This window comes from Mustelus asterias, chromosome 9 (genome assembly GCF_964213995.1).
Source record: "Mustelus asterias chromosome 9, sMusAst1.hap1.1, whole genome shotgun sequence".
Lineage (NCBI taxonomy): Eukaryota > Metazoa > Chordata > Chondrichthyes > Carcharhiniformes > Triakidae > Mustelus > Mustelus asterias.
Genome location: NC_135809.1, coordinates 55859151 through 55885634, shown reverse-complemented (window position 1 = coordinate 55885634; position 26484 = coordinate 55859151). Strand labels below are relative to the sequence as shown.

The following is a 26484-nucleotide window of genomic DNA, read 5'->3' as shown; positions in this document are numbered from 1 at the left end:
ACACTCGAGTCATAGAATCCCTACAGTGCAGAAGGAGGCCATTCAGCCCATCGAGTTTGCACCGACAACAATCTCTCCCAGGCCCTATCCCTGTAACCCCACAAATTTATCCCGCTAATCCCCCGACACTAAGGGTCAACTTAACATGGCTAATCAACCTAACCTGCATATCTTTGAACTGTGGGAAGAAACCGGAGCACCCAGAGGAAACCCACGCAGACACGGGGGAGAGCGTGCAAACTCCACACAGTCACCCGAGGCCGTAATTGAACCTGAGTCCCTGGCGCTGTGAAGCAGCTGTGCTAACCACTGTGCCACCAGCATTAGTTTTTACATGTATATTGACAACACCCAGCTCTACCTCCACATCTCAATTCTTCCAGTGTTACTAATTTATCAGATTGCTTATCTGACAAACAGCACGGGATGAGCAAAACGTTTCTCCAATTAAATATTGGGAAAAGAGGGAAGCCATTGTTTCCAGTCCAAACCCCATTCCCTAGCTACCGACTCTACCCTCCCTGGCAACAGTCTGAGATTAAGCCAGTCTGCTTGCAGGCTCAGTATCAACCTAGCAACCATCCCTGCCTTCACTAATCTAAATTAGCTCCTGATCAAGCCATGTTTCCATTTTTAAAAAGTGATCCTTGTTTCCAAATTCCTCCATGGCCTTTCCCTCCCTACCTCTGTATTCTCCTCTTGCCTCAAAACCTTCTGAGATATCTAATTCTGGCCCTCTGTGCATTCCCGATTATAATTGCTCCATCATTGGTGGCCATGCCTTCAGTTGCCTGGGCCTCAAGTTCTGGAAGTCCTTCCTCACACTGCCTCACCTCTCAAACTCACTTCCCTCCTTAAAATCTCCCTCTTTGACATTTGCTCAACGTCTAACCTAAAATCTCCTTATGTGGTTCAGTGTCATTCTTTGGGTTATAATGCTCCTGTGAAGCACTGAGGGATATTTCATTGCGTTAAAGGCATTATATAAATGCAAGTTGCTATTTCCAATCGTGATGCATTGCCTCTGCTGGCTGTGGCATTGCAAATGTGGATAGGTGAATTCTAATCATAGAATCCCTACAGTACAGAAGGCAGCCATTCAGCCCATCGAGTCTGTACCGACCACAATCCCACCCAGGTCCTATTCCCGTAACCCCACACATTTGCCCTGCTAATCCCCCGATACTAAGGATCAATTTAGTATGGCCAATCAACCTAACCCACAAATCTTTGGACTGTCGGAGAAAATTGGAGCACGTGGAGGAAACCCAGGCAGACACGGGGAGAATGTGCAAACTCCACACAGACAGTCACCCGAGGCCCGAATCGAACCAGGGTCCCTGGTGCTGTGAGGCAGCAGTGCTAACCACTATGCCACCGTGCCAACCCCATAATGGGTTGGAAAAACGTCTGTACAGATATTGGATTTTTAATATAAATGTGGATTGTGCGAGGGTCAAGCTTGTGTTGGTGGGATCAGTAATACTGCGAAGAAAGGCATCTTGAAAGATGATGGATTATGAAGTTTGACATCGATGAGAAGTTTTAGTGGCAAAGTAGAGAGGAGAAATCTTGTCGCAGCATAGCTTCAAGATGAAATCTTCGGGGAGCAGGTGGTGTATGAAATTCTAAACCGTGGATAGTGCAAACAATCTGCCATTGTGTCACTCAGCTGGATTCTGAAGTAAAATAATAAGGCGCAAAGAATTTTGATACATGTGTTATTCAAAAAAAGTCTCAAATTTGTTGCCAAGCATATTGCGAAATCAATGCCAAATATTCCTCCAGTCTGAGCAAAGTCACAGTGTAATGGGATTGAAAAGAATTCCATTTGCTGCAAACAATCATCGTTTGGATTTCTTAACATAACCAAAAATAAGTATCCCTCTTGCGCTCAAAAAATGTTCTTGCCACATGAAGCTCAGAAATGCCCAATTTATTAAATCTACCGCTGCACATGAAAGTATACATTTCTTTTTGTTTGACAATCTCGAGTCAAGCCTCAGTTTGGCTGTTTCAGTCACCTCCGGACTCGGAAAGACTGTGCCAGTGGCTTGCTTCATTAGCATGCTACACCAGCACGCAAATAGGACTGACAATGTTTTAAACATGGCAAATGTAACCAGTGTTAATTGTTGACATTCCATGTTTGCATCCAACAATAAAGAGGCCAAAAATTTCACATTCTTTACTGAAAAGAGTTTGTGCATTCCCAACTGACCTAAAGTTCCAGTTTGTAAATAATATGTAGGTGGCACACAGCCATTATTGGGTGAGATTCGTCTCCCAGGCACAGCAGGCTGTTCTGCCTCAGCTGTGAAACACGGTTGATTTACGGACTTTTTTTGCCATCAGCTGAAAGGGTTGTATTAAGAGGACAGCATAAACTAGGCTTGTGTTCCCTTGAGTAAGGAGTTGATTTAATTATGGGGTGGGATTTTCCAGCCCTTCCTGCCAGCCAGATCTTACAGTCCCACCGAAGGTAAACGATCCCCACCGAGCCATGTGAAATGCCGTAGGCATCAACAGAACTTGGAAGATCCCGTCATCAGCCAACGACGAGCTAGAAAACACAGCGCGATGTGGCTGGAAAATCCCACCCATGGTGTTCCCTACAGTGCAGAAGAGGCCTTTTGCCCCATCGAGACTGCACCACCTCTCTGACAGTGTATCTTACCCTGGCCCTCTTCCCCCACCCTAACACCACACCTTTCCCATGGCTATTCTACCTAACCTAGGGGACAATTTGGCATGGCCATTCCACCTAACCTGATCATCTTTGGATTCTTAGATAGTAAGACACTAATACTCTGCTGGAGGCTTCCAGAACAGGCATAGAACATTGAAATTAGAACTGTGTCATTCAGAGGTGATGCCAGGAAGGACTTGTTCACACAGTGAATACTGGATATCTGAACTCTGTGCCCAAAAAGTGAGTTTGGGGGGCAAATGAACATTTCAAAACTAAGGTTGATAGATGTTTGGGGTATTGAGGGATGTGCAACCAAGGCAGGCAGGTAAGAGTTAATAATATGTAGGTGGCACACAGCCATTATTGGGTGAGATTCATCTCCCAGGCACAGCAGGCTGCTCTGCCTCAGCCATAGGGCGGTATTCTCTGGCCTCCCAGTGGCCTAATTCTTGTTCTTGGGAGGCTGTACACCATTCGCAAGTGGCAAGATCATCTGGTCTTGCTGCTGCCAATGCGATTTCCCATTGACTGCACCTTACGGTGCCGGGAAACCTGCAGAGGGGGTGCACTGTCAGCGGATGCACTGTTCACTCTTGTGCACTGTTGGGAGTGGCACAGTGGTTAGCACTGCTGCCTCACAGCGCCAGGGACCTGGGTTCAATTCCGGCATCGGGTCATTGTCTGTGTGGAGTTTGCACATTCTCCCCGTGTCTGCGTGGGTTTTCTCTGGGTGCTCCGGTTTCCTCCCACAGTCCAAAGATGTGCAAATTTGGTTGATTGGCCATGATAAATTGACCCCAGTGTCAGGGGGGGCTAGCAGGTAAATACGTGGAGTTACGGGAATCGGACCTGGGTGGGAATGTGGTCGGTGTAGAATCGATGGGCCATATGGCCTCCTTTTGCACTGTAAGGATTCTGTGACCAGAAACTCCCACTGGCGTGAACAGCTGGAAAATTCTGACCACAATTTAATTGGAATGATGGAATAGGTTGAATGGCTTATTCCTGTTCCCGCTGGCTTCAGTTTTATTGAATCATTACTGACAATGAAGCAAAAGACAGTAATCTGAAACATAGAAGGGAACAAATTGGAAACGTTCAGTAAGTCAGCTTTTTAAAAAAAAAATGACTCCATTCTTAAAAGTTACAAAGCCAGTGCTCAGAATGGACCGGGCAAACCCAAATTCATTCCTTGCTTGCTCCAAAAACAAATTCAAGATCCAATTGTATCCAATTCAAGGTCCCCACAAGAGAGACAAACAAGATCCAAGCTGAGGCATTGCACTCCATCTTGGGCTTGATCTGGTGCTTGATCTTAGCCAAAAGGCCGAGAAGCAAGTCAGCATCTTTGGGGAGAGGAAGAGAGATAACCTTTCTGCTTGAGGATCCTTCACCAGAACTGAAAGATGTTTAAAGATGAGCAGCTTTTAAGTGAATACAGAGCCAGGAAAATCAAGGGGCAAAATCACAGAGATGGATTGTGAAGTTGAAAGGATTTAAGTAAATAGTTGGGCTGGTTGGAATAGCTCCACCTTCATTTCTGCACATCCGGTTCTTTGCTCATGCTTCTGTGTGGGTTCTCTGGAGGTTTGTTTCTTTGGGATAGATTTGTACATTCCTTTCTCTTCCGTTGTGATTTGTTGCTCTTTAATAAGTACCCAATTTGAGCTAATCAGCTGCAAGGAATTTGCATATACAAGGCGTGACAGCTGAAATGTAACAAGGCATGCTAATACAACACTAAACACATGGAATTATGTTGAAATTGACGTGCAAGGGCTGTTTGCAGTTGGAATGCTGTAAAGCATTAATTACTGGTTAATGGCAGCATGTAATCATCAAACTGTCACTGGCGCCTGATGTGACAATGGAACTTGTTCTGATCCGGACATTTATCTGCCTCTTCTCTCAGTTAACAGTACGCATGAACTGGGCCCTCTGGTGGAGATCACAATCCCTGCAGAAAATGAAACCAGTTGGACTCTGAAAAACCTAAACTACAGCACCCGCTACAAGTTTTATCTCAACGCCTTCACCAGTGAGGGAGCTGGCAGCAAGTTAACCGAGGAGGCCATTACAGTCATGGACGAAGGTACAGAGATTGTCTGATCTTGTTCTCAGCTGTCAGTGCTGATACTTAACACTGCCTTTTAAAGCCTTCTTAAATATCTGTGTTCATTCATGTCCTCTGGTTCCATGATAAAGGCACAGTCTTGTTGTAGTAAGGAGACAAGGGTACCTGTCCAGCAACAGCTTTTGATTTGCCACAGTTGGCCAGGATACATTAGGGTTCATGAGAAAGGAAAGATCACCCAGGGTTTCCTTATCCAGGGACCCGCGCCACCCCCACCACTGTACAGTGTACATGTGTGTATGACAAGAGCAGGGATAGGGATTTTGTTTGCGAGGATGTACAATTGCAGCTACTGCACTGTGATGCTGGTGAACTGGAGTCTTCTATTTGGAGTGGCAATTGAGGCAACTAAATTTTCCCATTGCTGTTTTGACCAGAATGAGATCTGTTACTCAGATCAGCTTTACATCCAGCGGCTAGCACTTCTCAGTTGATGTTTATACCTCTGTAACAGACTTGTCTCTGGACTGTTTTGGTAACAGAAGGCATTTTACATGGAGGGCTTTTTAGCCTAAATCACGACCTCCTACCAAGGAGGATTGGAGAACGGGCCAAATTTCAATTCTGCCCTCTAACCTGTCTGGTTTGGGTAGTCCCATCAGAAGCTATACTCTCCACCAATGTGGCCATCAGGGTAGTAGGAACTTGCTAGCCTTACTACCAGCTCCTGATGAAGAATGACCACTCCTGAATGGCCACACTTGGCATGTTGCGGGTTGTGGATAGGGGAGGGGGTTGGTGTAATGGGGAGGTGCAGTTGGCAATACTTAGAAATTGTACTGCAACAAAATGACCCGTCCAAAAGAGGGGGAAGAAAACTCTGAAGTACTCCAGGTGGCCTGGGAAATTCGAACAGTGCACCTTGTCCACCATCAGACTCCAGCTGGCAGTCCCAAGGCTGATAATCAAGTTCTCCGCCAAGGCATGCCAGGCAGAGAATTTTGGACAGAAGCTACAGCCACATGTGTCGTGGCAGCATAAAGAAATGAGTCAAGATTTCCAAGTGGAATTGGGTGAAACAGAATCAGGTTTACCAACATTTTAAAAACAAGACCTGGTCAATAAATTTTCAGAATGTGTGTTTTGTTTGTGTCTGGAAATTAGTCTCGTGCAGTGTTGTGTTCAGTAACTGCTGTTGTTGATCACTGCCAGACTCAAAAGACTGCCTATTTATCCCTGTGGGTATTTGGAATACATTTAGTTTCAATGAAAATGTGTTTTTTTTAACAACATATGCAAGACTACTTTGAGATTTATTCTGCCAATTGGGGACATCCTGATTTTCATGAATGGAAAGGTGGAGCATTTCCATTGGTTGGTCTGACCTGTCAAACGCCACCATCCTTTGAAAGGTTTGAATGATTCCATTGGAGGTTTGGACTCGAGGGTACACCACCTCACATTTCCTCAAGCACATTGCCACATAGAGGCCTTGGTTGATCCGATGGACCCAGTAGGATGATCACAGTTTGGATACCAGCACATTGGATAAGAAGCTTTGAGAACTACGCTGCCAGAAGTACCTGCTCCAAATATCCTGCTGTGTTGCCAGCATTCATTAATTAATGACATTTTACATCCATAAAGATGAATTGGAACAGGACTGCGGGATATTTTACAAAGCTCCACGCTACCCAGCAGGTCTAGTGATTCCTGGCCCTTATTCCCCACTGCCTGTCATGCTTCATTGCTTTGCCTGGGGAAATACAATCAAAATGATCACTGCCAAGTGTTGAGGAGTTGAGGAGCCGGAATCCTCCTGGGATCTGCCACACACTGATAGAGGAACTCTGTGATTGCATTCTCCGATATGGTTCTTATTGCCATTGGAGGGTGTGTAGAAACAACTTGTTGCCCTGCAATGACACTGTTGGACAGGAGCAGGCGGGCACCTGATTGTTTTTGCTTTCAACGAGTTAGAACTTCCATTAGGGGAATTTCAGCCCAACAAATTAGGGTAGGAATTTGACTTGGGTGGGATTCCATTGTGGTTGGGGGGGGGGGGGGGGGGGGTGTGGTGCTGTTGTGCAACCAGTTTGATGACCAGTCTATTGCAGTCAGTGGAACTGGATATTAGACTGGATGCATCATAGGCGGCCAGTCTGATCCCACTTGCTGCGATCTATGAAGAATTTCTCTCCCCCCCCCCACCCCCCATAATGTTTGCATGTTGTTTATCCACTCTGTCACCGCAAGCCAGCTCTTTACGAAAGCGGCTCTGCTGAATTTATTAATGGTGTCAATGTGTTTTAATATTTTTTCTTCTCTATGCATGTTTCCAATGTATTCCCGGTGTGCTCTTAATTATACAGTTCTGTGTTTTTTATTGTTCCCCACCCCCCAACTTTTCTCTCTCTCTCTCCCTTTCTCTCTTTCATTATTGGCAGTGATTCATCAAACTGCCCCAGGGGCAGGCAAAGGTAACCTGCATGGTTTTCTGAGTTTGTGGCTGTTTGCCGTGCATTTGGGTTTGAGTTGCAACACTTTGGGGTGCATTAGTTGGAGTAGTGGAGCAGAGGCTGACAGCTCCTTTAGTTCTTTATCTTTATGTTGTGTGTCTTTATTTATATACAACTGTGCCCAGCAGAATCTGTAAGAAAAATCGTCGATTACATTAAATGTGCCGTCTCGAAGGTGCTGGCTGTTCTTGATCAATAGCATTGCACCCTCCTGAACCTGTGTAGCCTTGCTGTTTATTGTTAACCGCACTTTTTGTTTTAGATTAACAGCAAATTCCTTAATCCCTGACCGTGCATGAACTTTCAGTTGCGTGTGATAGATTTTAACAGGTCCAATTTCTAACAATAGCTTTGCTCTGGTTTTATTTTCTTTCTGTTGAATAGGGGTTAGATCCTCTCTTCACCTATTCAGCTTCCGACAGTATCACTGGCTGAGGGGGTTGGGCTTTTATCTTCGGGGAGATGCTGGGGCTAAAGTGAGGGGCTCTCTGGAATTTTCTTCCCCTTCCATCTCTGAGTCCCTGCTTAGCATCGCTCCACTGAGGCACAGGCTTTTAACACTGACCACTCGGTTGCCAACCCTCCAGGATTGTCCCGGAGTTTCCAGAAACTACGAGCAAGCGGGGGATATTAACAAAAAGGTTTTTGGTTTTTTTTCAAGACTTTTTCATCTGCTTGTCATGAGAAAGGCTGTTTGGGTGGAGTTGGGGAGTTTTGGGACATAACCTCCAGGAATATGTCCAAACAGAGTTGGCAACCCTATTGTGAAGTGAAAGCCAGCATGGCTCACTGATAGTTCAAAATGGCACAGTCTGTGTGGTTCCTTTTCTTTCCTTAGTGTCTACTATCTATCTCTCTCTCTCTGTTTCCAAGTGATTATATTGCTGCATTTTACTGCCCTTTCCCTCTGTCTCACTTGTTCTCTTTCTTCCTTTCTCTGCTGCTCCAGGAATATCTTCAACGTCTCCATTACTGAAAACAGATATAATAATCCCTGTTAATGAAAAAATGAAGGGTATTGCCTCTCTTGTGAATACAACTTCAGTATTGCTTTTCTTGTGAATATAACTTGTGTTGCTTACTGTTACTTGCATCAACAAGCATATAAAGTTGTGTTGTCTACAAGCTGATTATTGTACGGGGACGAATGAAGTGTCTGGTTTGAATTGAACTGGTTCAAATGGATTAAACGGGGGGTGGGGGGGTCTAACATTGCCATTCTACTTTCCAAGTCACCATGAACACCTATAATAATGCCATAGTGACCCTTCATTTAACCTGATTGACCCAAACTCTTCATTCTCCTGTACTAACTCCAGATAACTACCTTGTTTGATTGCAGGCTTCATACCAGACCTCATGAACACCCCATCCCTTCCCATCCCCAAGCAGGAACCTCTAATACAGAGTGCTTGAAATGTTGGAAGTGTTTTGAGGGATAAATAGGGGAAGATTATTTCTGCTGGAGAAGAGATATTGGAATATGAATGCGTTACCACAGAGAGTTTTCAAAGCCTAGACGCTGACCACATTTAAGGATCAATGAACTAAGTATTTAAAGAAGAAAAAAATGTCAGGCGAGGAGAAGTGGGATTAGAGCAGATAGCTCAGGTGGGGGAGCCAGTGTTGGCTCAAGCATGATGTGGAAATTTCCTGAAGCATATTGTGGCAGTGATGAAATCTCTCAATATTCAGTGGAAGATGGAGAGGATAGTAATGGTTCAGTGTGTTGATGCACTATCACATTCCCTTCAGTAGATTGAGAGGTGTCCGTAAGATGCGCAATCGTTCAGAAAGGCACCAAGTAAAGGGAAGGAATTCTAAGCTGACATTGTTACAGCTCTTCACCACCATTGTCAGTTAACTAAAAACAAATGGCCCAACTACTGAGCTGGCCAGTGTTACATGGCATGGGGAAGAGTTAAACATTAAATTAAAGATAAAGAGTTAAAAAGAAATGGCAAAGCTCCGAGTGTATTTTGCTTCACAAGTGTAAGGACAGGTCATGGTTTTCTGGTACTGAATTTTGCTCAGCTTGTAGACAATAAGAAACATTTGACAGCACTTACCCACATCATGTAGTGGACATTCTTTTATTACTGTACATTTGGATTAATGCAGTATTTGGCATGGTTGGCGATAGGTGCTTGAATTCGTGATTTAAGATCCAAATAAATGACAAAATTGTGCAAAAGGATTGGCTGACATCTGGAAGGGGAAAGGTAGAGAGCTCGCCATCAGAATTAGGTAAGACCCCAGATAATTGAATGCCTTTCTCCATCTGAGTGACACTCACCAAACCTTAAATGCAGCGAAGAAGGAGACCATTCAGATCATTGTGCCTGTGCCAGCACTTTGTCGAGCTGTCCAGTTAGTCTCGCCCTGCTGCTCCGTTCCCGTAGCCCCTTCAACTATTTACCCAATACATTTTCAAAACTGCTCCCACCAACCCTTTAGGCTGTGCATTGCAGGTTGCAGCTCACCGCGTAACTTTTTTAATCCTCATTTCATTTAGTGGCCCTAGTCACTAACCAATTGAATAATCAGGGGAAGATAATCAGAGAGAGATAAGAATGTGGAACTTGCGACTAAAGGAGTTGTTTTGGGGGATAGCATAGATGCAGAAGCTGGATATGCACACAAGGGAGCCAGGTCGTGTTAGTAAATAAATACAGTGGGACAAAGCATGTCTGGAGTTTTTCTGTGTTATAAATTCAATTCAGTCAGAGCTGGAGAAAGTCCCTGAGGATTGAGTCAGACTCGTTGATCCTCCAGAAGGAATTCTTCAGGTGGTGGCAATAAAATATAACAAAACTTACTCCAACTTAAAAATCAAAGAGAAAGGTTTAATAAAGAAACATAATTACTCCAACACTTGAGGACTCACCCTGGGCCATTCCAAGCAAAATTAACAATTCCCAGCAGGTTCTTATTTATAGTGAGTCAGCTGGTCAGCTGATGATCATATTATTTTGTCATTGGTTACATAGTTTATTGGGTCAGCTGACCCTTACAGCTTGTTACCATTGGTCACACTACAACAGATCCAATGTTATCATCAGTTACATTCTCACAAGAAATGGCGGACACCCAACTTTAAGAGGAAGTTACTAGTTTAAATGCTCCAGTCCTGCTCGCCTTGGGAATCATTGCAGGTGGGATGGATATTTTGATGGACAAGCAAAAGGTCAGTTGACCTCGAGCAGGAATTTCATGTTCTTGGGCAGGATTGGAAAATCCCGCCCAGTATGTTTAACTTCCAGAAGGAAAGTTATGATTTTGTCATACGAAGAAACATTTCAAAAGTGAGAGGTTAAATGGGAAGCAAAGTGGACATTGATTTGAAAATGGGTGGAATTGAGGTGAATTCACAAAGCTCCTGGTTCTCGACACAGCTCGGATGGGACACAGACAACAGTCCAGCAGTGTGTCCTGCTCTGCAAGAACCAACCGCTTCACAAATCATTTGGCACCTGAAGTGTACATGGCCCCGATGGCCTTGACCTTCACTCCATCTCCACTGCCCACCCCAAATGATGGACAACAGAAGGTTTAGGTTAAACGTTAATAAAGCAGGACAGACCAGCTCAACCTGTGTCCATCAGCATTTTTATGGTGATGGTTTTTGGACATGGTTGTGCCCATTCTTGGGGAGATGGGAAACTTCTTAATCAGGCAGTTGGGAGCCTGTTGGAAACGTAACTGCTGCTGGCTCGGGGAATGGGAAGCAGAAGCCGTCAGCTTTGCAGGGAAACACTTTTCCAGCACTCCTTGCAGAGGATCAGGTGTGTCTCCATCTCTCCCCTGCCCACAACTCTACCCTCGACCCCTCAAACAGCACCGTGGCCTCCTTATGCTGATCATATCCTCCTTTTCCACCCCCCCCCACTCCCGCTAGCCACAGCCACAGTTAGCAAGCCCAGCTCCCAATCTCTAGTCTGCACCCCAATCTCAGCCATTCCGTCCTCAGCCCCCAATCTTTGAATTATCCTGTGATTACCAGGGATTGTCTCCGAGGGATCCTGCAACTGTTGATCTGCCCACTTACTAGGCAGGAAACGGAAGACTATTCTAATCCCCCCCACCTCCTCACACAGAATGGTGCATGTGAAAACATGGGCAGGCGGGGTGGGGAAATCTGTAGACAATTTACTTTATTTCTAAATGCAGGTAAAACCACTTTGGGCAGAGTAGAGTAATTTTGCTCTGTCTAACCCACTTCTGTGCCTGACCTGGGAACAGTAATCAATGAAGCAGAAGCGTCTCACCTTCATTTACAAGTTCAGACAACGTGGTACCAATTGAAATCCGTTTCTGTCTGCAAAGCAGCCAGACACAAACTGAGCACAGTAACCAATGTGCTGTGAGTTAGTGCACAGAGGCCCAGGAACTGCCTCAGGACTGTCCAGTCCAGCATTGTGCATTGAACAATTTCCAGGCCTTCAGTCCCCTCTGGTGCAAAGAAACAAGAAGCCTTGCAGTTACGTCATGGTGTGTTTAATGTGTTCTTATGGAAGTCTTTCCTCAACACTCAAGTTTCATAACTCGTAGTTGGAATGGGCTTATGCTTCAATGAAAATGGCAGAGGAGAGAATTTTATGAGAACCCATTAAATGTTGAGACATCAGTCACTCCATGGTTTAACTTTAAGGCTGAAGATATTTAGCCCAGTGAACTACTGTAGAGGAAATTTATCTCTACACTGCTTTTTATTGTTTTTATGTATTTTTTTGATGCACTCGGTATTGTACTTTTTTCATGTGACTCTCTCTCTTCTGTTGCCTACTCAGTCCTGGTCCTCCGTCCCGTAATTACGAACATTACCTCAGCCGCAACCCATGCAAATGTCAGTTGGGAGTTTGACGGAACGGACATGCACTTATATGTTGAATATGAGATAGCTGACAGTAAGAGCTCAATTCATTGGATTCTACGTGTTTTAATCTAGCAATTGTGTGCTGACAGACGCTTGGGTCATGTTTGTTTTGCCTGGTTGTTGTGTCATCTCAGAAATCAGTCCCTCGGTGCCAGTAAAAAACTCTGTGCCTTCACTCCAGGGCTTCTCCAGGTTAGCTCCAATAATGAGGTCTTGATCCCATTATTCCAAGCTGATTGAATTTGGGGTTCGTTTTTGATCTCCCCAAATAATGTTAGTACAACAGGACTGCAGCTAGGATTAAGGGAAAAGAGGCTCAAAGTTTCAGCAGAAGAGACATTGAGGTAGATATGACATCAGAAATTCTGTAATGATTCACAAGTCTCAGGCTAGTGTTATATTTCACCTGCTAATCTGATAGTGCTACTTTGTGGTTGCAAAACATGTTTCGCAGACCTTCGTTTTAAAGTTTAAAGTTGATTTATTAGCATCACAAGTAGGCTTACATTAACACTGCTGTGAATTACAGTGAAAATCCCCTAGTCGCCACACTCGGGCGCCTGTTCAGGTACACTGAGGGAAAATTTAGTATGGCCAATGCACCTAACCAGCACATCTTTCAGGCTGTGGGAGGAAACCAGAGCACCCAGAGAAAACCCATGTAGACACTGGAGAACGTGCAGACTCCGCACAGACAGTGACCCAAGCCGGGAATCGAACCCGAGTCTCTGGTAATGTGAGGCAGCAGTGCTAGCCACTGTGCTGCCCCTTTGCACTGTGACTGATCTCAGAATGGTAATCACTTGGTGCACCAAAGGAAGAGGTTGGAAATATCTACAAGAGCTTCGCACTCTCCTAACAAATCAAAGGTTCAGCTCAAAGTTTTAAAAGTATTTTTGGAGGCCACATGGATTGTGCAGGCTTTTTGAGGATGCAACTTGCACTGGACTACACATCATCCTACAGCCAGCGCAAAGATAAAGTGGTAAAGTGCAGGATCTTAGTCCTGGATCACTCAATTGTTCAATCAGAGCCTGTTACACAGATTATACTGCCAATATTTTATCTTAATTTACACCCAAAACTATTCTTCAAAGTGAAGGTAAAGGATAACTGATCACTTGCATAGTTTGTCATTCTCGGTACTTCATGGAATGTTTGTTGCTTCAAAGCCCAGCTTATTCATGTCCTTTGGGGAAGGAACATTTGCCAGCCTTATCCTGTCTGGCCCATTTGTAATTCCAGTCACATACCAATCTGGTTTACTACTAACACCCCTGAATAAATCTCTCAATTGTATTGAATTACACACACTGCCAACCTTCAAATCCTTCCAAACATGCCAATGGCTGGCAGTAAGAGTGGGAGAGATTCCTGATGAACCATGCATAATGTGGAGTGACACCTCTCAAGCTATAAGCCTCTGGTGACAGACTAGCGACCTGTCCTGGGAATTACTAGCTATGGAAACAGACAAATGTCTGCCTTAGTGCACCGCTAGGTGCAGGAAGAGAATTAGAATTGGAACACATACTGGAGTGATTTAAGAAGAGGCCCCACTACCAACTTGTCAGGGCCACTAGGGCTAGGAATTAAATGCAGCCTTTCCATCAACATCAACATGCCCTGTAGTTTTTTTTCTGAGTGAGTGATATATCTTTAAATCTGTGGTCACGGCTTTATGCACGGCTGCACATGCACAGTAAACACAGTAAGACTTGTTCGTCGCCAGCATAGGGACTTTCAGGTTAGTGGGAACATTGAGTGGTGCCCATATCCTCAGAACAAATAAAAGATTTAATTCCTGAGGAACTGTAACATTGGAATATGCTCATTGCACAAAACGTTATGGATTCTTTTATCAACTTCTATGACCATTTAGATGTGGAGCTCCTCATTTTGCTTCGTCAACCCTTTCTCTGACAATATATCGTAATAACTTGCATGCACTGGGAACACCTAGGAGTGCTTGATAATATGGACTTTGGTGTTTCAGCAAATAAATAAGGTAATTCCAGTAACCCTGCGATGTCCCTAGATACTAATTATATTGTGTATAGTCCAAAGTAATGTGGACAGCTTCTTCAAGGCACACTTTTGGAGTATGCAGTACCCCCATCGTCCTGCCTACCTACACTGAACTTTCAATGAGGAAATTATATTTACAAAATGAGCCTCTGTCCAGCGAAAGGGATGCACATTTCTCAGTGCTTTAGAAAACAAGCAAAGGAAATTTATCCAATCTCTCCATGGCCCCATCCTTCCCTCCTGCGGCCATATCCCACCTCCCCCTCTCTCTCTGGACACACTCTATATTCCAGTCTCATCACACAGTACAATTTAGGTTCAGCCATTTAGAACATAGAATAGTACAGCACAGAACAGGCCCTTCGGCCCACGATGTTGTGCTGAGCTTTACCTGAAACCAAGATCAAGCTATCCCACTCCCTATCATCCTGGTGTGCTCCATGTGCCTATCCAATAACCGCTTAAATGTTCCTAAAGTGTCTGACTCCACTATCACTGCAGGCAGTCCATTCCACACCCCAACCACTCTCTGCGTAAAGAACCTACCTCTGATATCCTTCCTATATCTCCCACCATGAACCCAATAGTTATGCCCCCTTGTAATAGCTCCATCCACCCGAGGAAATAGTCTTTGAACGTTCACTCTATCTATCCCCTTCATCATTTTATAAACCTCTATTAAGTCTCCCCTCAGCCTCCTCCGCTCCAGAGAGAACAGCCCCAGCTCCCTCAACCTTTCCTCATAAGACCTACCCTCCAAACCAGGCAGCATCCTGGTAAATCTCCTCTGCACTCTTTCCAGCGCTTCCACATCCTTCTTATAGTGAGGTAACCAGAACTGAACATAGAACATGCACATAGAACATAGAACAGAATTTAGAATATACATTCCATCTTGGTTTGCTTGTGTACATTGTGCACCCTATTCATAGTGCATCACATGATGTTGATATGGGTAACTTCTGTCTAGATATCTGAACTCCTGTCCAATTGCTTCAATTTAATCAGAGTCAGTCAGAGCACAACATACACCTGGTCAGCTCATCCAGCCTGGCTAACAGATGAGAGTTGCAAACGATGTCACGGCAGTGCTGACAATGAAGTGTCTGTTAGTCATTGAGAAAGCCAGCCAATTGAGCAGGAATATTAACTGTGCTTCTCTGCGCAGACGCTGTCTGACCTGCTGAGTATTTTCTGCTCTGTTCTGTTTTTATTAGTGCCAATATATTTATTGGCCCGACAATGTGTGATCAAATATGCTGGGGCACATTCAACACGCTATCAACATGCTGACTTGCAACATGCTGGCTCACAGCTTACTGGCATTTAGAAGTATTTCTAAGAGGAGTAATAAGAATTTGGTTTGTTTCAGTTACTGATGGTCTGGCCAGTCACTGACATATTGCTTCATAATTACTAATCTGGATTAACAAGCGTTTTACCGGCACTTTGGCTGTTTGAGATGACACAACTACTCGGCATCCTTTGTTAGTGTGGTAGCTGGTTAGTCTGTTCAGAGACTGTGCTGAGCATCAGTGAAGTGATATGTTTCCCTCAGCCAGAATGCAAAACATGATTCATCTTTACCCATTCTGTTTGCCTCTGCTTGGTGAGCAATGGAAATTCTAAATTCCTGTTAAGCAAATGCTCCTTTTTGTCCAAGAAACACATTTCTTCCCCCAAGTTACAGTCACCTTCTGTTTAAAGCTTCTATTCATTTTTTTCAATCTGTTGACCTACAATTGGAGCCAGTAGAAAATGGTACAGGCACGTGGGTTCCATTTCCCGTTGTTGATTCAGAGGACAAAGACTGTCCATGAATAATCGTGTCTTTCCCCATCAGTTTGTAAATCTCTAAGTAGCGAGGTGGTGTATTTGAAACACTACTCAAGGATAAAATGAGACAAGATGGCACAGGTTCAAACTGGTCCATTATAAATGTAGGGCCGATGCCAGCAACCTCACAATTCAATAACAACATACACTAAACCTCTTGAGCAGTGGAGCCAAAAATCCTCGAGGGTTTTAAACAGATATCATGTTGTGACAACAGTTAATTTGAACTGACCAGTTGCAGGGGCATTTGTAGAGTTCTAGGTGAAAGCCCATCCCATTGATCTATTATGACTGGATTAAAGAGGGAATATTCTGGAAATACAGCTTCGGGGAAAGGAAAACACAGAATAATGTTTTGTAAATGGGACCCCATTTCTCCAATGTCATCAAGGCTTCTACTCACTTTTGCAGTCCATCGACTGACAAGTTATGGATGGCAGTGGTCTCGTGGTATTGTCACTGGACAAGTAAACCAGAGACCCAGGATAATGCTCTGGGGACCTGGGTTCAAATCCCACCCAGTCAGAGAGTGAAATTTGACTTCAATAAAAATCCGGAATTAAAAGTTTAGTGATGACCATGAAACCATTGTCGATTGTTGTAACATCCCATCTGGTTCACTGATGTCCTTGGGAAATGAAATCTGTTGTGTTTACCTGGCCTGGCCTACATGTGACTCCAGATCCACAGCAATGTGGTTGACTCTTAAACGTCCTCAGGGTTGGGCTCACATCTCATGAATGAATTTTTAAAAATAGGACAAGGGGTAAATTATAAAAGTAGTGGGTCCTGGCTCCCAATCATTGATTCAGAGTCAAATATCATTTGAGCCAGAATAATTGGGTTTTACCCACCTGCTGATTACAAGGACTGGTTAACTGAACAAAAAATACAACTCCTGTGTAGGATTAAAAAACGTGAAGAGATTGGGGGAAACCTGAGGGAAAGATCACAGCTTTGCCTCAGTGTTGTTACGTCCTGTAAGCAAGACATGGCAAGGATCTCTGGCAACTCAACATACTTTACTTTATTCCATTGGGATTTTTACCAGTAGTTTGGGAATGACACCCACTTTTCTGAAAGCTACACAATAATTGATACCATATGAATAGGGATGACTGGAGAAGTGGAAATAGGGAACCAAAACAACGGCACCGAGAAAGAGGGACACTTTGGGAGAATCAATAGCTTTGATGTGGGAGGAGTAGCTGGGGTTTGACCACAACTGGGGTGCCAAATGACCACTAATGCCTATGTCCTGTGTGCTCAGACGTTGCCCTGCCCCCCCCCTCCCCACTACATGTGCCAATATTTAGCAAATGTGTACAAACCCTAATGGATCCTTTCTTCCAGACGTGAGCAAATTGGAGCCTTTTTGTGATTTTGATAAGTATTCTTCACACAAGATCTTCAGCAAACCATACTACTCTCAACCCTGAACTCCTGATATTTGCTGTTCTACCTAGCAATGGAGGGGTTTTCTGAGCAGGAGTTGGCTGTACCTCCATTTTTCATTGCACCTGTTTCAAATGGCCCTTTCAGTACTGTACAAGTCAGGAGCAACATGCTGTGGGTAATATTTCAATCACACACCTCAGCACTGACCCGCTTGCTCTCTATTTTAACTCAAGAGACCATTGTGTAAAAGCTTTCCCGGCACGGGGCGGCACGGTAGCACAGTGGTTAGCACTGCTGCTTCACAGCTCCAGGGACCTGGGTTCGATTCCCGGCTTGGGTCACTGTCTGTGTGGAGTTTGCACATTCTCCTCGTGTCTGCGTGGGTTTCCCCCGGGTGCTCCAGTTTCCCCCCATAGTCCAAAGATGTGCAGGTTAGGTCGATTGGCCAAGTCAAAAATTGCCCCTTAGAGTCCTGAGATGCGGAGGTTAGAGGGATTAGCAGGTAAATATGCGGGGGTAGGGCCTGGGTGGGATTGTGGTCGGTGCAGACTCGATGAGCCGAATGGCCTCCTTCTGCACTGTAGGGTTTCTATTAAAAAAAAATAGCCTGGGTGAATGAACCCAGTCTGCTCTCCATTTTGATTCCCATGACAATTCTGCGATGACTGCTCTCAGATGGCACACCAGTGAAGGTGTTACCATTGGCCTTATTGCGCCCTGCTTCTCCCAACTGAATGATTTCCACTGCCTAAGATGGCTGTTGCAGTGACTGAGATAATGATGGAAGTCATGGGTGCAGATTTGGCCTTGGCACTGATGCTGTCGATGGGCAAATAACCACTGTCGGTGAGGATTGGCTGCCACTGTGAATCAGCACCCTTGGAAGAGGAGAAAGATAAGGCCAGGTGGGAGAGGAAAAGGCCTTGTCAATGCTGCTTATAAAACGTAATGTCACAATTGCCATTGGATATTTTGAGGATGGCTGACCAGATCAGTGAGTAATAATTGAATTGATTTTATTCACATGGGGAGGGGGAAGGGAAATCAATTTAGCACTTGGTCTAATGATAAACTTCCTAACTTGTATTTCAGTACTCTAGGGGTGGCTCACACATCCATTCCGATCGCACCCACATTCACAGCATGCCCACATCAGCACCAGTTACCACAAAAGAGATGTCAATGTAACACTAATGGGATCTGGCCACAATTATGTCAGTTCTTTGTCTCCATACGCTTTTCAGGTAAAGAGCCTCTGGACAAAATGCAGATAAATGCCTCGCAGACCTTCTTTGTGCTAAAGGGCTTGTTGCCGGGAACTGTTTACAGAGTGCGAGTTATTGCCGAGAACCAGGCCGGCCAGTTGCGGAGTAAGGACGAGCAGTTTGAGACCCGTCCACCAGGTGAGGTGGTGAGCAAAGGGCAGTCGGGTTCGGCCTCCCTCATTCCTCCCGACAAAGCTTGCGGCTGACTGGCTATGGATGGACCATACGCGAGTCCAGTGGCCAGGCACATATTCAGTAGTTTCTCCGAGCCCTCTATGACCTCAAGATGCTGCACTTGCTTCTCTGAGTATCCTTTGAAGCAAGTTGTGAATCGTCTTGCCTGAACTTTTCAAAGTTTTCAAGTCATTTTAAGCCAGAAGGTGAACCTTTATTTTGGTAAACTTAGTTTGAAGTGTTCATTGAGCAGAGAAAATTCTGACCAACGAGGATCTCTGTTAAAATTGCCAAACTAGGTGGCATGATTTTAAAATGAGAGCGAGGCTGTTAATGGGTGATGTCAGAAAACATTTCTTCACTCACAGGCGACTGGAAATGTGAAACCCCCTCCCTAAAAAGGATGTGGATGCTGGGGGCGTTACTTGAAATTTTCAAAACTGAGGTTTTGAACTTTGGCTGAGGGTATTAAACTATATGGAGCAAAAGCAGGTAAATGGAGTTCAGATGGAGGAGACATGATCTACTTGAATGGCAAAAGAGGTTTGAGGGACTCTTTCCCCTCTATTCCTTAACTTTGGAAACACCATTATGAAAGACAGTGGGATATCGTGTGTGTGTGTGGTGTTTGGTTTCTGACAACATCTAACTCTAGTTTTATTAAATGGCAGTGCCAGATGTTTATCCAGCAAGAGCATTCTGCTGTTCTAATCAGTTCAGTCGCTTATATTATATGTGAAAACTAGAAATGATTAGCCTTGACCAGTGGGCAGTCTCGATGCAGTGTCTGTAGTCCTGATGTGGGGGCAGCCTGCTGCTTTTGTGTTTGTCCAATCGTAAGGGTCCTTTGGTAGTTTTGTATGGCTTATAATGATCCCAAAGTCTGCTTGCATTGAGGGTCACATCAAGAATGCTGTCTCTGTATCAGTAGCATAACTCCACAAGATATGCATTGAACCCAGTGCTCGTTTTATCACATCTGTACCTCATTCACCTCTCGCTGAACCAACATGACATTGCACGCAAGATCTTCCGCTCCATTCTGAATGATGGCATTTTGCATAATTTAGCAGTTCTATTTTGCAATCCTGAAATTATTAAATTAGAATTTTGATATCAAGCAAAAGAGTCATGTTGATGCAGCCTGATGCGTTCAAGTATTTGATTCTTCGGCCCTAACATTTTGAAGAGACAGTGTCCTTTTTCTATTAGTCTGTTCCAGTTGGGGTTCAGAGGTGCCAAATTAAACCCAGTCTAACCTTTTACCACTATGACCCTTTCTACAAGACTGTATTGGCAGCATTGCTAAGTCTTGACTAATTATGGACAACCTCAGGTTCACTTTACAGTTACAGAACCACATGGGGTATCACTTCATCAGTATAAGAAACATTTTTGCTTTTCCTCTCTTTTTGTGTTCTGTATTCTTAGGGCCATTTGTCAGAGTTCCAAAGGATCAATGGTATACAAAGAGGGAAAGAAGGAAAGCCAGTCATTTTCCACATTTCTACTTTAGTAACTTCTCAAGGGAAAGAAGTGGGAATTTACAATTGACACAAACTGCCCTTTGTTTGATCCCAACTTGTTCTTTTCTGGATCACTTCCCCAGAAGGAGTTCCTGAGTAGTGATCTTAAAAACCAGCCCAGGTTAGACTCAGTTTGGCGGCATAGTGGTTAGCATTGCTGCCTCACAGCGCCAGGGACTCAGATTCGATTCTGGCCTTGGGTGACTGTGTGGAGTTTGCCTTTGTGATGTTTGCACGTTCTCCCCGTGTCTGCGTGGGTTTTCTCCGGGTGCTCCGGATTCCTCCCACAGTCCATAGATGTGCAGATTAGGTGGATTGGCTATGTTAAATTGCCCCTAAGTGTCCAAGGATGTGTAGGTTAGATGGATTATCCATGGTAAATGCACGAGGTTACATGGATAGGGCAGATGGAAGGACCTGAATGGGATGTTCTTTTGGAGAGTCATTGTAGACTCGATGGGCTGGGTGGCCTCTTTTTACACTATGGTGATATTATGGTACCTAACATCACAACCTTGCTCCAGGTTGCCTGTGAGTTGTGCCACAGGTGATCAATTCCTAAAATGTGAATTTGCTGAAAGCTTTCAAAGCCTGTCCATCACACCAATCCTTTCTTTTCCCTTTTCAACCTTTCTTTTCAAATGCTTGCCTTCCACCCATTTAAGCAAGGCACAGAATGCGGGTGATCAATAATTTTACTGGACCTGAAGGAGGCGATGTTCCCTCAGAAAGTTGCAAGGACAATTTCAAGACAATCAAAAAAGGATACTGTGTCTTTAACTTCTTTCACTGGCCAGCTTTGTTCATATGCTCTCTGTTAGCTTGTGATTCTGTCTGATCGCTGTCAAGAGACATTTCAATTCCTCTTTCATCTTAGAATTATCCAATCTGTATAAACCAAAATGTTTAACGTCTAGTTTGATGTGATTATACGTTTTGGCCGGAGAAATAGTGAAACAGCTTGGCATCTAAAAATGCAGGACTAGGCATACACTACAGGGACATATTGTATGATTCTTCAAGGTTTTGATGATGATTTAATAACATTTAAGTATTGAAGAACAAAAGATTTGATGGGACTTTTTTTTTAATGTTGTAATCTGGCAGCTCCTTGTTTTCAGTTGTGGTGAATGGAAGGAGCATCCTTGAACCCGGACTCAGTAAAGGAATATCTCTGTGTTGCTGAGTCTTCGCTACTTGTTAGGTGTTTCTAACTCAACACAAATTCACTTGTCGATATTCGTCCAGGTGACCTTTGATATTTTGCAAAATATTTGGTGCTGGTGGAGCTCCTTTCCAGTTGCTTATCTTTTCGATGTGTCCTTTTGCCTCTCTTCTTTCCTTGCATGCTACTTTGTGTTGTTTTGTTGCTTTGGTTTTTGAAAGTGAGTTTGCCCCGTCACTGGATATGCATTGAAACCCCTCAGTACATTGGATGGGATCCCTTCTCCTCCCCACGGTAGGTGATCGGTAGCCAGGTGGATCACAAAACGAGGCACTCTGAATTGAATCTTGGTTCCATAAGGTTGGTTTATGTTATAGAGGAGATTGGGATTGGCAGTTGTACAATGAGACAGTGTCTCATCCAAACCTTTGTTCTGTGCTAAGTCAAACAGATAATGACGAAAGTGAAAATGCTTCAAAGTAATTGTATTTGGAGCACTTTGAGGTGATTCTGAGAAGTCAAATGTATAGCCTTTCTTTGTTTGCTGGGTACATGTCCCCTCATCTTCCTCGATGTAGCACTCCTGCATTTAACTTTACTTCCTCAGAATCTGTATAACTCTAATCCCATTTTGCCAGAAGCTAAATGCTGATCTTACGCGGTCCATGCGTTTACTAGCCAAAAGTTTACATTCAGAAACATCAGTATGGTTCACTTTATAAGACAGGTCTGTTCACCTTAGCCTATTCCTGTCTTGTGGGGTTGATTGGACAGATGCAATATTAGTGGAATTGAAGGAGAAAGCTGGTTGTTCTCGACTCCTGCCAGGGAGTTGCAAAACTGTATATTGTCGCTGCTGGATTCCCTGCACTCCAGGCATCCAGAGGACATCCATTGTTTCTGTTAGTTAATTAAGCAGCCGGTTCTCCATTTCAGTCCTGGTACCCCATTGCAAAAATGCAGCAGCAAATTCTCTTCTAAATTGGTGCAGGACTCTGCATCGGGTATTCCTCTAAACTTGTCTCCCATCCTCTTAAAGGTGCCATGGGTATATCAGGAGTGTGATATGGTCGACAACTCTGAAGGTCACAGGTTCGACTGAGGAAATAACTAGACGGACTTCCCTGCCCTGATTGCGACTTGGTGTTCAAGGGGCTCCATTCTAAAAATCTCTCCTGCCTCCCCCCGCCACCCCACATCGCTCCCCTCCCCAAACAAATCTGGCTTCCTCATGGTTGAATAGCTGTGAATGTTGGCTGCCACAGTTAGATGGGGCCCCTTTGCCAGTTCCTGTTGGCCTTTTTTCAGGCGCGATTCAGTGTCTGCAAGAGAGTAGGAGAGAAAATGGAGGGGGGTGAATAAATTAAACATTTACTGCTTTGGGAAAGAATTGAGTAATTTTGGCTTTGAGCAGTTGCAGGAAAAGGTCGATATCAGTTCAGCTGCCTGTTCTGCATCTGTTCCCAGGTTCATCGAAGCTGGTGGGAATAAAAATAGGGAAGAATGTATAACAAGCAGATGAATTGATATCTCCATGTTTCACACTATTACCTCAAGTCAAAATTGCCCTCTTAACCCCTCACAATTAATATAAAAAACAATGCACAACTCTTTTACTCCAGTAACTTAACTTGCAAATTGTAAGACTATGAATCCAGGTCAAGTACTTTTGTGTTATCTTCATTTCCTCGCAGTGTTACCTGTGGTTGAGATTCATAATGTGTCTGCAACAAATATTTGCTGTTCTGTTTTAATTGTCATTTGTTGATGGAAGATAACCTATTCCTGGTGTGCAACAAAATCACACAAACAGAAAATTCCCTGGGTTGTTATCTTCCCTGATGATCACTCAGTTTCACATCTTAATCAGTATTTTCTCCCTCTCTTTTTCAACTGAACGGCACCTCAGCCATGGCAAGCCGCCAGGTAGACATTGCCACCCAGGGTTGGTTCATTGGGCTTATGTGTGCCATCGCCCTCCTGATCCTGATTCTCTTGATTGTCTGCTTCATCAAAAGGAATAAAGGAGGCAAATATCCAGGTAAGTGCACCTTTCACCAGGCCCGGTATTTAGAGGCCTTGCAGAGTGCTTGACATGTTAATGGCCTTGAAAGCAGTGGAGAGGAGATGAATTAGGCCTAGTATTAGATGAATGTCGCATTAGGAATGAGGTGACGAGATCTGGCTCTTCAACTTTAAAATATTACATTTAAAGGACCTCATAAAGGCACATCAGGTGCTTCATAGGAAGAAGCAAGTAAGGCTGAAACAATGATAGGACAGCCAGACAAGCAGACCCTGGACCCATCATCAGGAGCAACAAGGAAAATGATGGCTACAGGAACAGCAGTGGAACGACATAAAAGAGTTAAGCCCTTAAAAGAAGATTGATTGATTTATTAGTGTCCCATTTATTGGGGTACAGTGAAAAGTGTTGTTTCTTGCGAGCTGTTACAGACAAAGCACACCGAACATAGGGGAGAAGGAAAGGATAGGGTGTAGAATATAGTGTTGCAGTTGCCAATGGGATGAGTAGAACGATCAGCTTAATGTGTGATAGGACCATTCAAAAGTCTGATGGCAGCAGGCAAGAAGCTGTTTTTCAGTTGGTTGTTATGTGCTTTCAGACTTTTGTATCTTTTTTCCGACAGAAAAAGGTGGAAGAGAGAATGTCCGGGGTGTGTGGGGTACTTGGTTATGCTGGCTGCTTTTCCGAGGCAGGGGGAAGTGTAGACAGAGTCAATGGATGGGAGGCTGGTTTGCGCGATGGACTGGGCTACGTTGACAACCCTTTGTAGATTCTTGCAGTCTTGGTCAGTGCAGGAGCCATACCAAACTGTGATGCAGCTGGAAAGGATTCTTTCTATGTTGCATCGGTAGAAACTGGTGAGAGTCGTAGTGGACATGCTGAATTTCCTTAGCCTTCTGAGAAAGTAGAGGCGTTCAACAATTTATCTTCACAATCAAAGTAGGATTGAGCATGACACTCTTGTTTCTATGTTGCAGGATGACCGACACCATTGCTGTAAACTAACTTTAATACCAGCACATTTTCAGAACATGAGCACATAGCTGCAAGGCATCTGCAGCCTTGCCACAATCTACTTTACATATGCTATCTGATCTTTGACCCCACCCCCCCCCCCCCACCCCCCCCCCCCCCCCAAAGTCAGGTGTAGTGCAGAGTGTACCGTATTGTATCAAATACTGGAGTCCACTACCGCAATCACCCTATTATCATAACAGACACTTCTTTTCCTTTTGCTGTGAAGCACAACAGGAGTAGGCTCTCCTTTCAAACACAGTAATTCCATGACCCCTCCCTCTCTCAGTGGGATATAAATCTCACGAGGTGAGACTCGAGAATCAGGATATAGTTTTCCACAAGTTGGTGTGGCCCAACCCCTGCTTAGTGTTTAAACATGCAGTTTCTTCCTTGTGCCTATGCTAGGAGTTGAGGGATTTTTTATTATTTTATACTTTTTTTACTGAATATTATAAATGTTTCAGCTGTAAATTATGTAAATAATTACCCAGTATTTTACCTAAGTTTGTTTGGGATTTGGGAAGATGCAGCAGGTTTTGATTTGATATTTCTTCCACACACTCAGCCAAGGAAATATCAGGCTGAACTTCCTGCCTTTACAGATTGAGCATTGTCTGCAAGGCCATCGCATTGTAAAGCTTCCGCTACTTTCTCCCCTCTCTCCACACTCCACTCCATTCCCCCCTCCATTTCACTCCATCCCACTCCTCCCTCCACTGGGAGAACAAGTGAGAAACCACGCAACAAATTTAATGCATGTCTTTATTTCAATCTCTGCAGTCAAGGAGAAAGAGGATGCTCATGCTGACCCTGAGATCCAGCCCATGAAAGAGGACGATGGAGCCTTCGGTGAATACAGGTGAGCACCTGTCCTGTACCCTGTCAGCTGCCTCTCTGTACTGTCTCATTGAAGAGCTACCCGGCTGGTCGGAGTCCTTAGGTCTGGGCCTGTTGAATGTAGTGAGCTTTGAAACTGTGAATGGTCTGTGTTGGGGTTGTGGCTTTTTTTTAAAAAATTTGCAATATCCTGTTTCTTCCTGTTTTGTAGAAAATCTCGGTTCAACAATCCCTCATTTATCCCTTAAATGTATGTGTAATTGGCGTTTCATACATAGATCCTGACATCCCAATTTCATCAGTGATAACACTTGAACTAAAACTGCTGTCTGCCTCTGTAAATTCAATGCAATTCTAATTACGTATGGACTTTTTTCAAAAACTGGCACAGGAACGTCCAATCATTTAATGTTTCGGAAAGGATTGATTCGAGATTTGCATGGCTGGAATCGATTGTTTCCAAGGTTTGCACCTTCTGGGTTGCTAGAGCAGGATGTTGAGTAAATGGCCACAGCAGGCACCTATTTAACAGGAACTTCCTCACACATCGGGGGATGTCTCAGGGCACAGAATAGAACAGTGGACACAAACCGGGAGACAGGGTAATTTATGGGGAATTGAGAGTTTGGGGAAGAAATGGAGAGTTTAGGAGAAGAGAAGAGTGATTAAGCGAGTTTTGAAGGCAGAGGTGGAGATGTTCAGGGAGGGACTTTCAGTGGGCATGGCAGGCTGGCTGAAGGAAAGGGGGCTGATTGGGGTGGCACATTGGTTAGCATTGTGCCCTCACAGTGCCCGGGACCCGGTTTGATTCTGACCTTGGGTCATTGTCTGTGCAGAGTTTGCACACTCTCCCCATGTCTGCGTGGGTTTCCTCCGGGTGCTCCGGCTTCCTCCCACATTCCAAATATGTGCAGGTTAGGTGGATTGACCATGCTAAATTGCTCCTTAGTAACCAAAGTTGGGTAGGTTAGGAGGATGAGCTGTGGTAAATGTGTGGGGTTACGGGTAATGGGACGGAGGGGAGGCCTGAGTAAGGTGCTTTTTCGGA

The 26484-nt window shown here is 44.3% G+C and overlaps 1 protein-coding gene across 1 annotated transcript in view; it reads left to right on the top strand.

Annotated features, from left to right (window-relative positions):
• The window catches only part of nrcama (neuronal cell adhesion molecule a), a 56575-nt gene that overhangs the window by 9795 nt on the left and 20296 nt on the right, over positions 1-26484 (top strand). The window contains exons 3-9 of the mRNA XM_078221345.1: positions 4605-4784; positions 7214-7246; positions 8235-8300; positions 12076-12192; positions 18668-18826; positions 23463-23594; positions 25380-25458. Coding sequence (XP_078077471.1) covers positions 4605-4784; positions 7214-7246; positions 8235-8300; positions 12076-12192; positions 18668-18826; positions 23463-23594; positions 25380-25458 — 766 coding nt within the window. The remainder of the gene's footprint in view (positions 1-4604; positions 4785-7213; positions 7247-8234; positions 8301-12075; positions 12193-18667; positions 18827-23462; positions 23595-25379; positions 25459-26484) is intronic.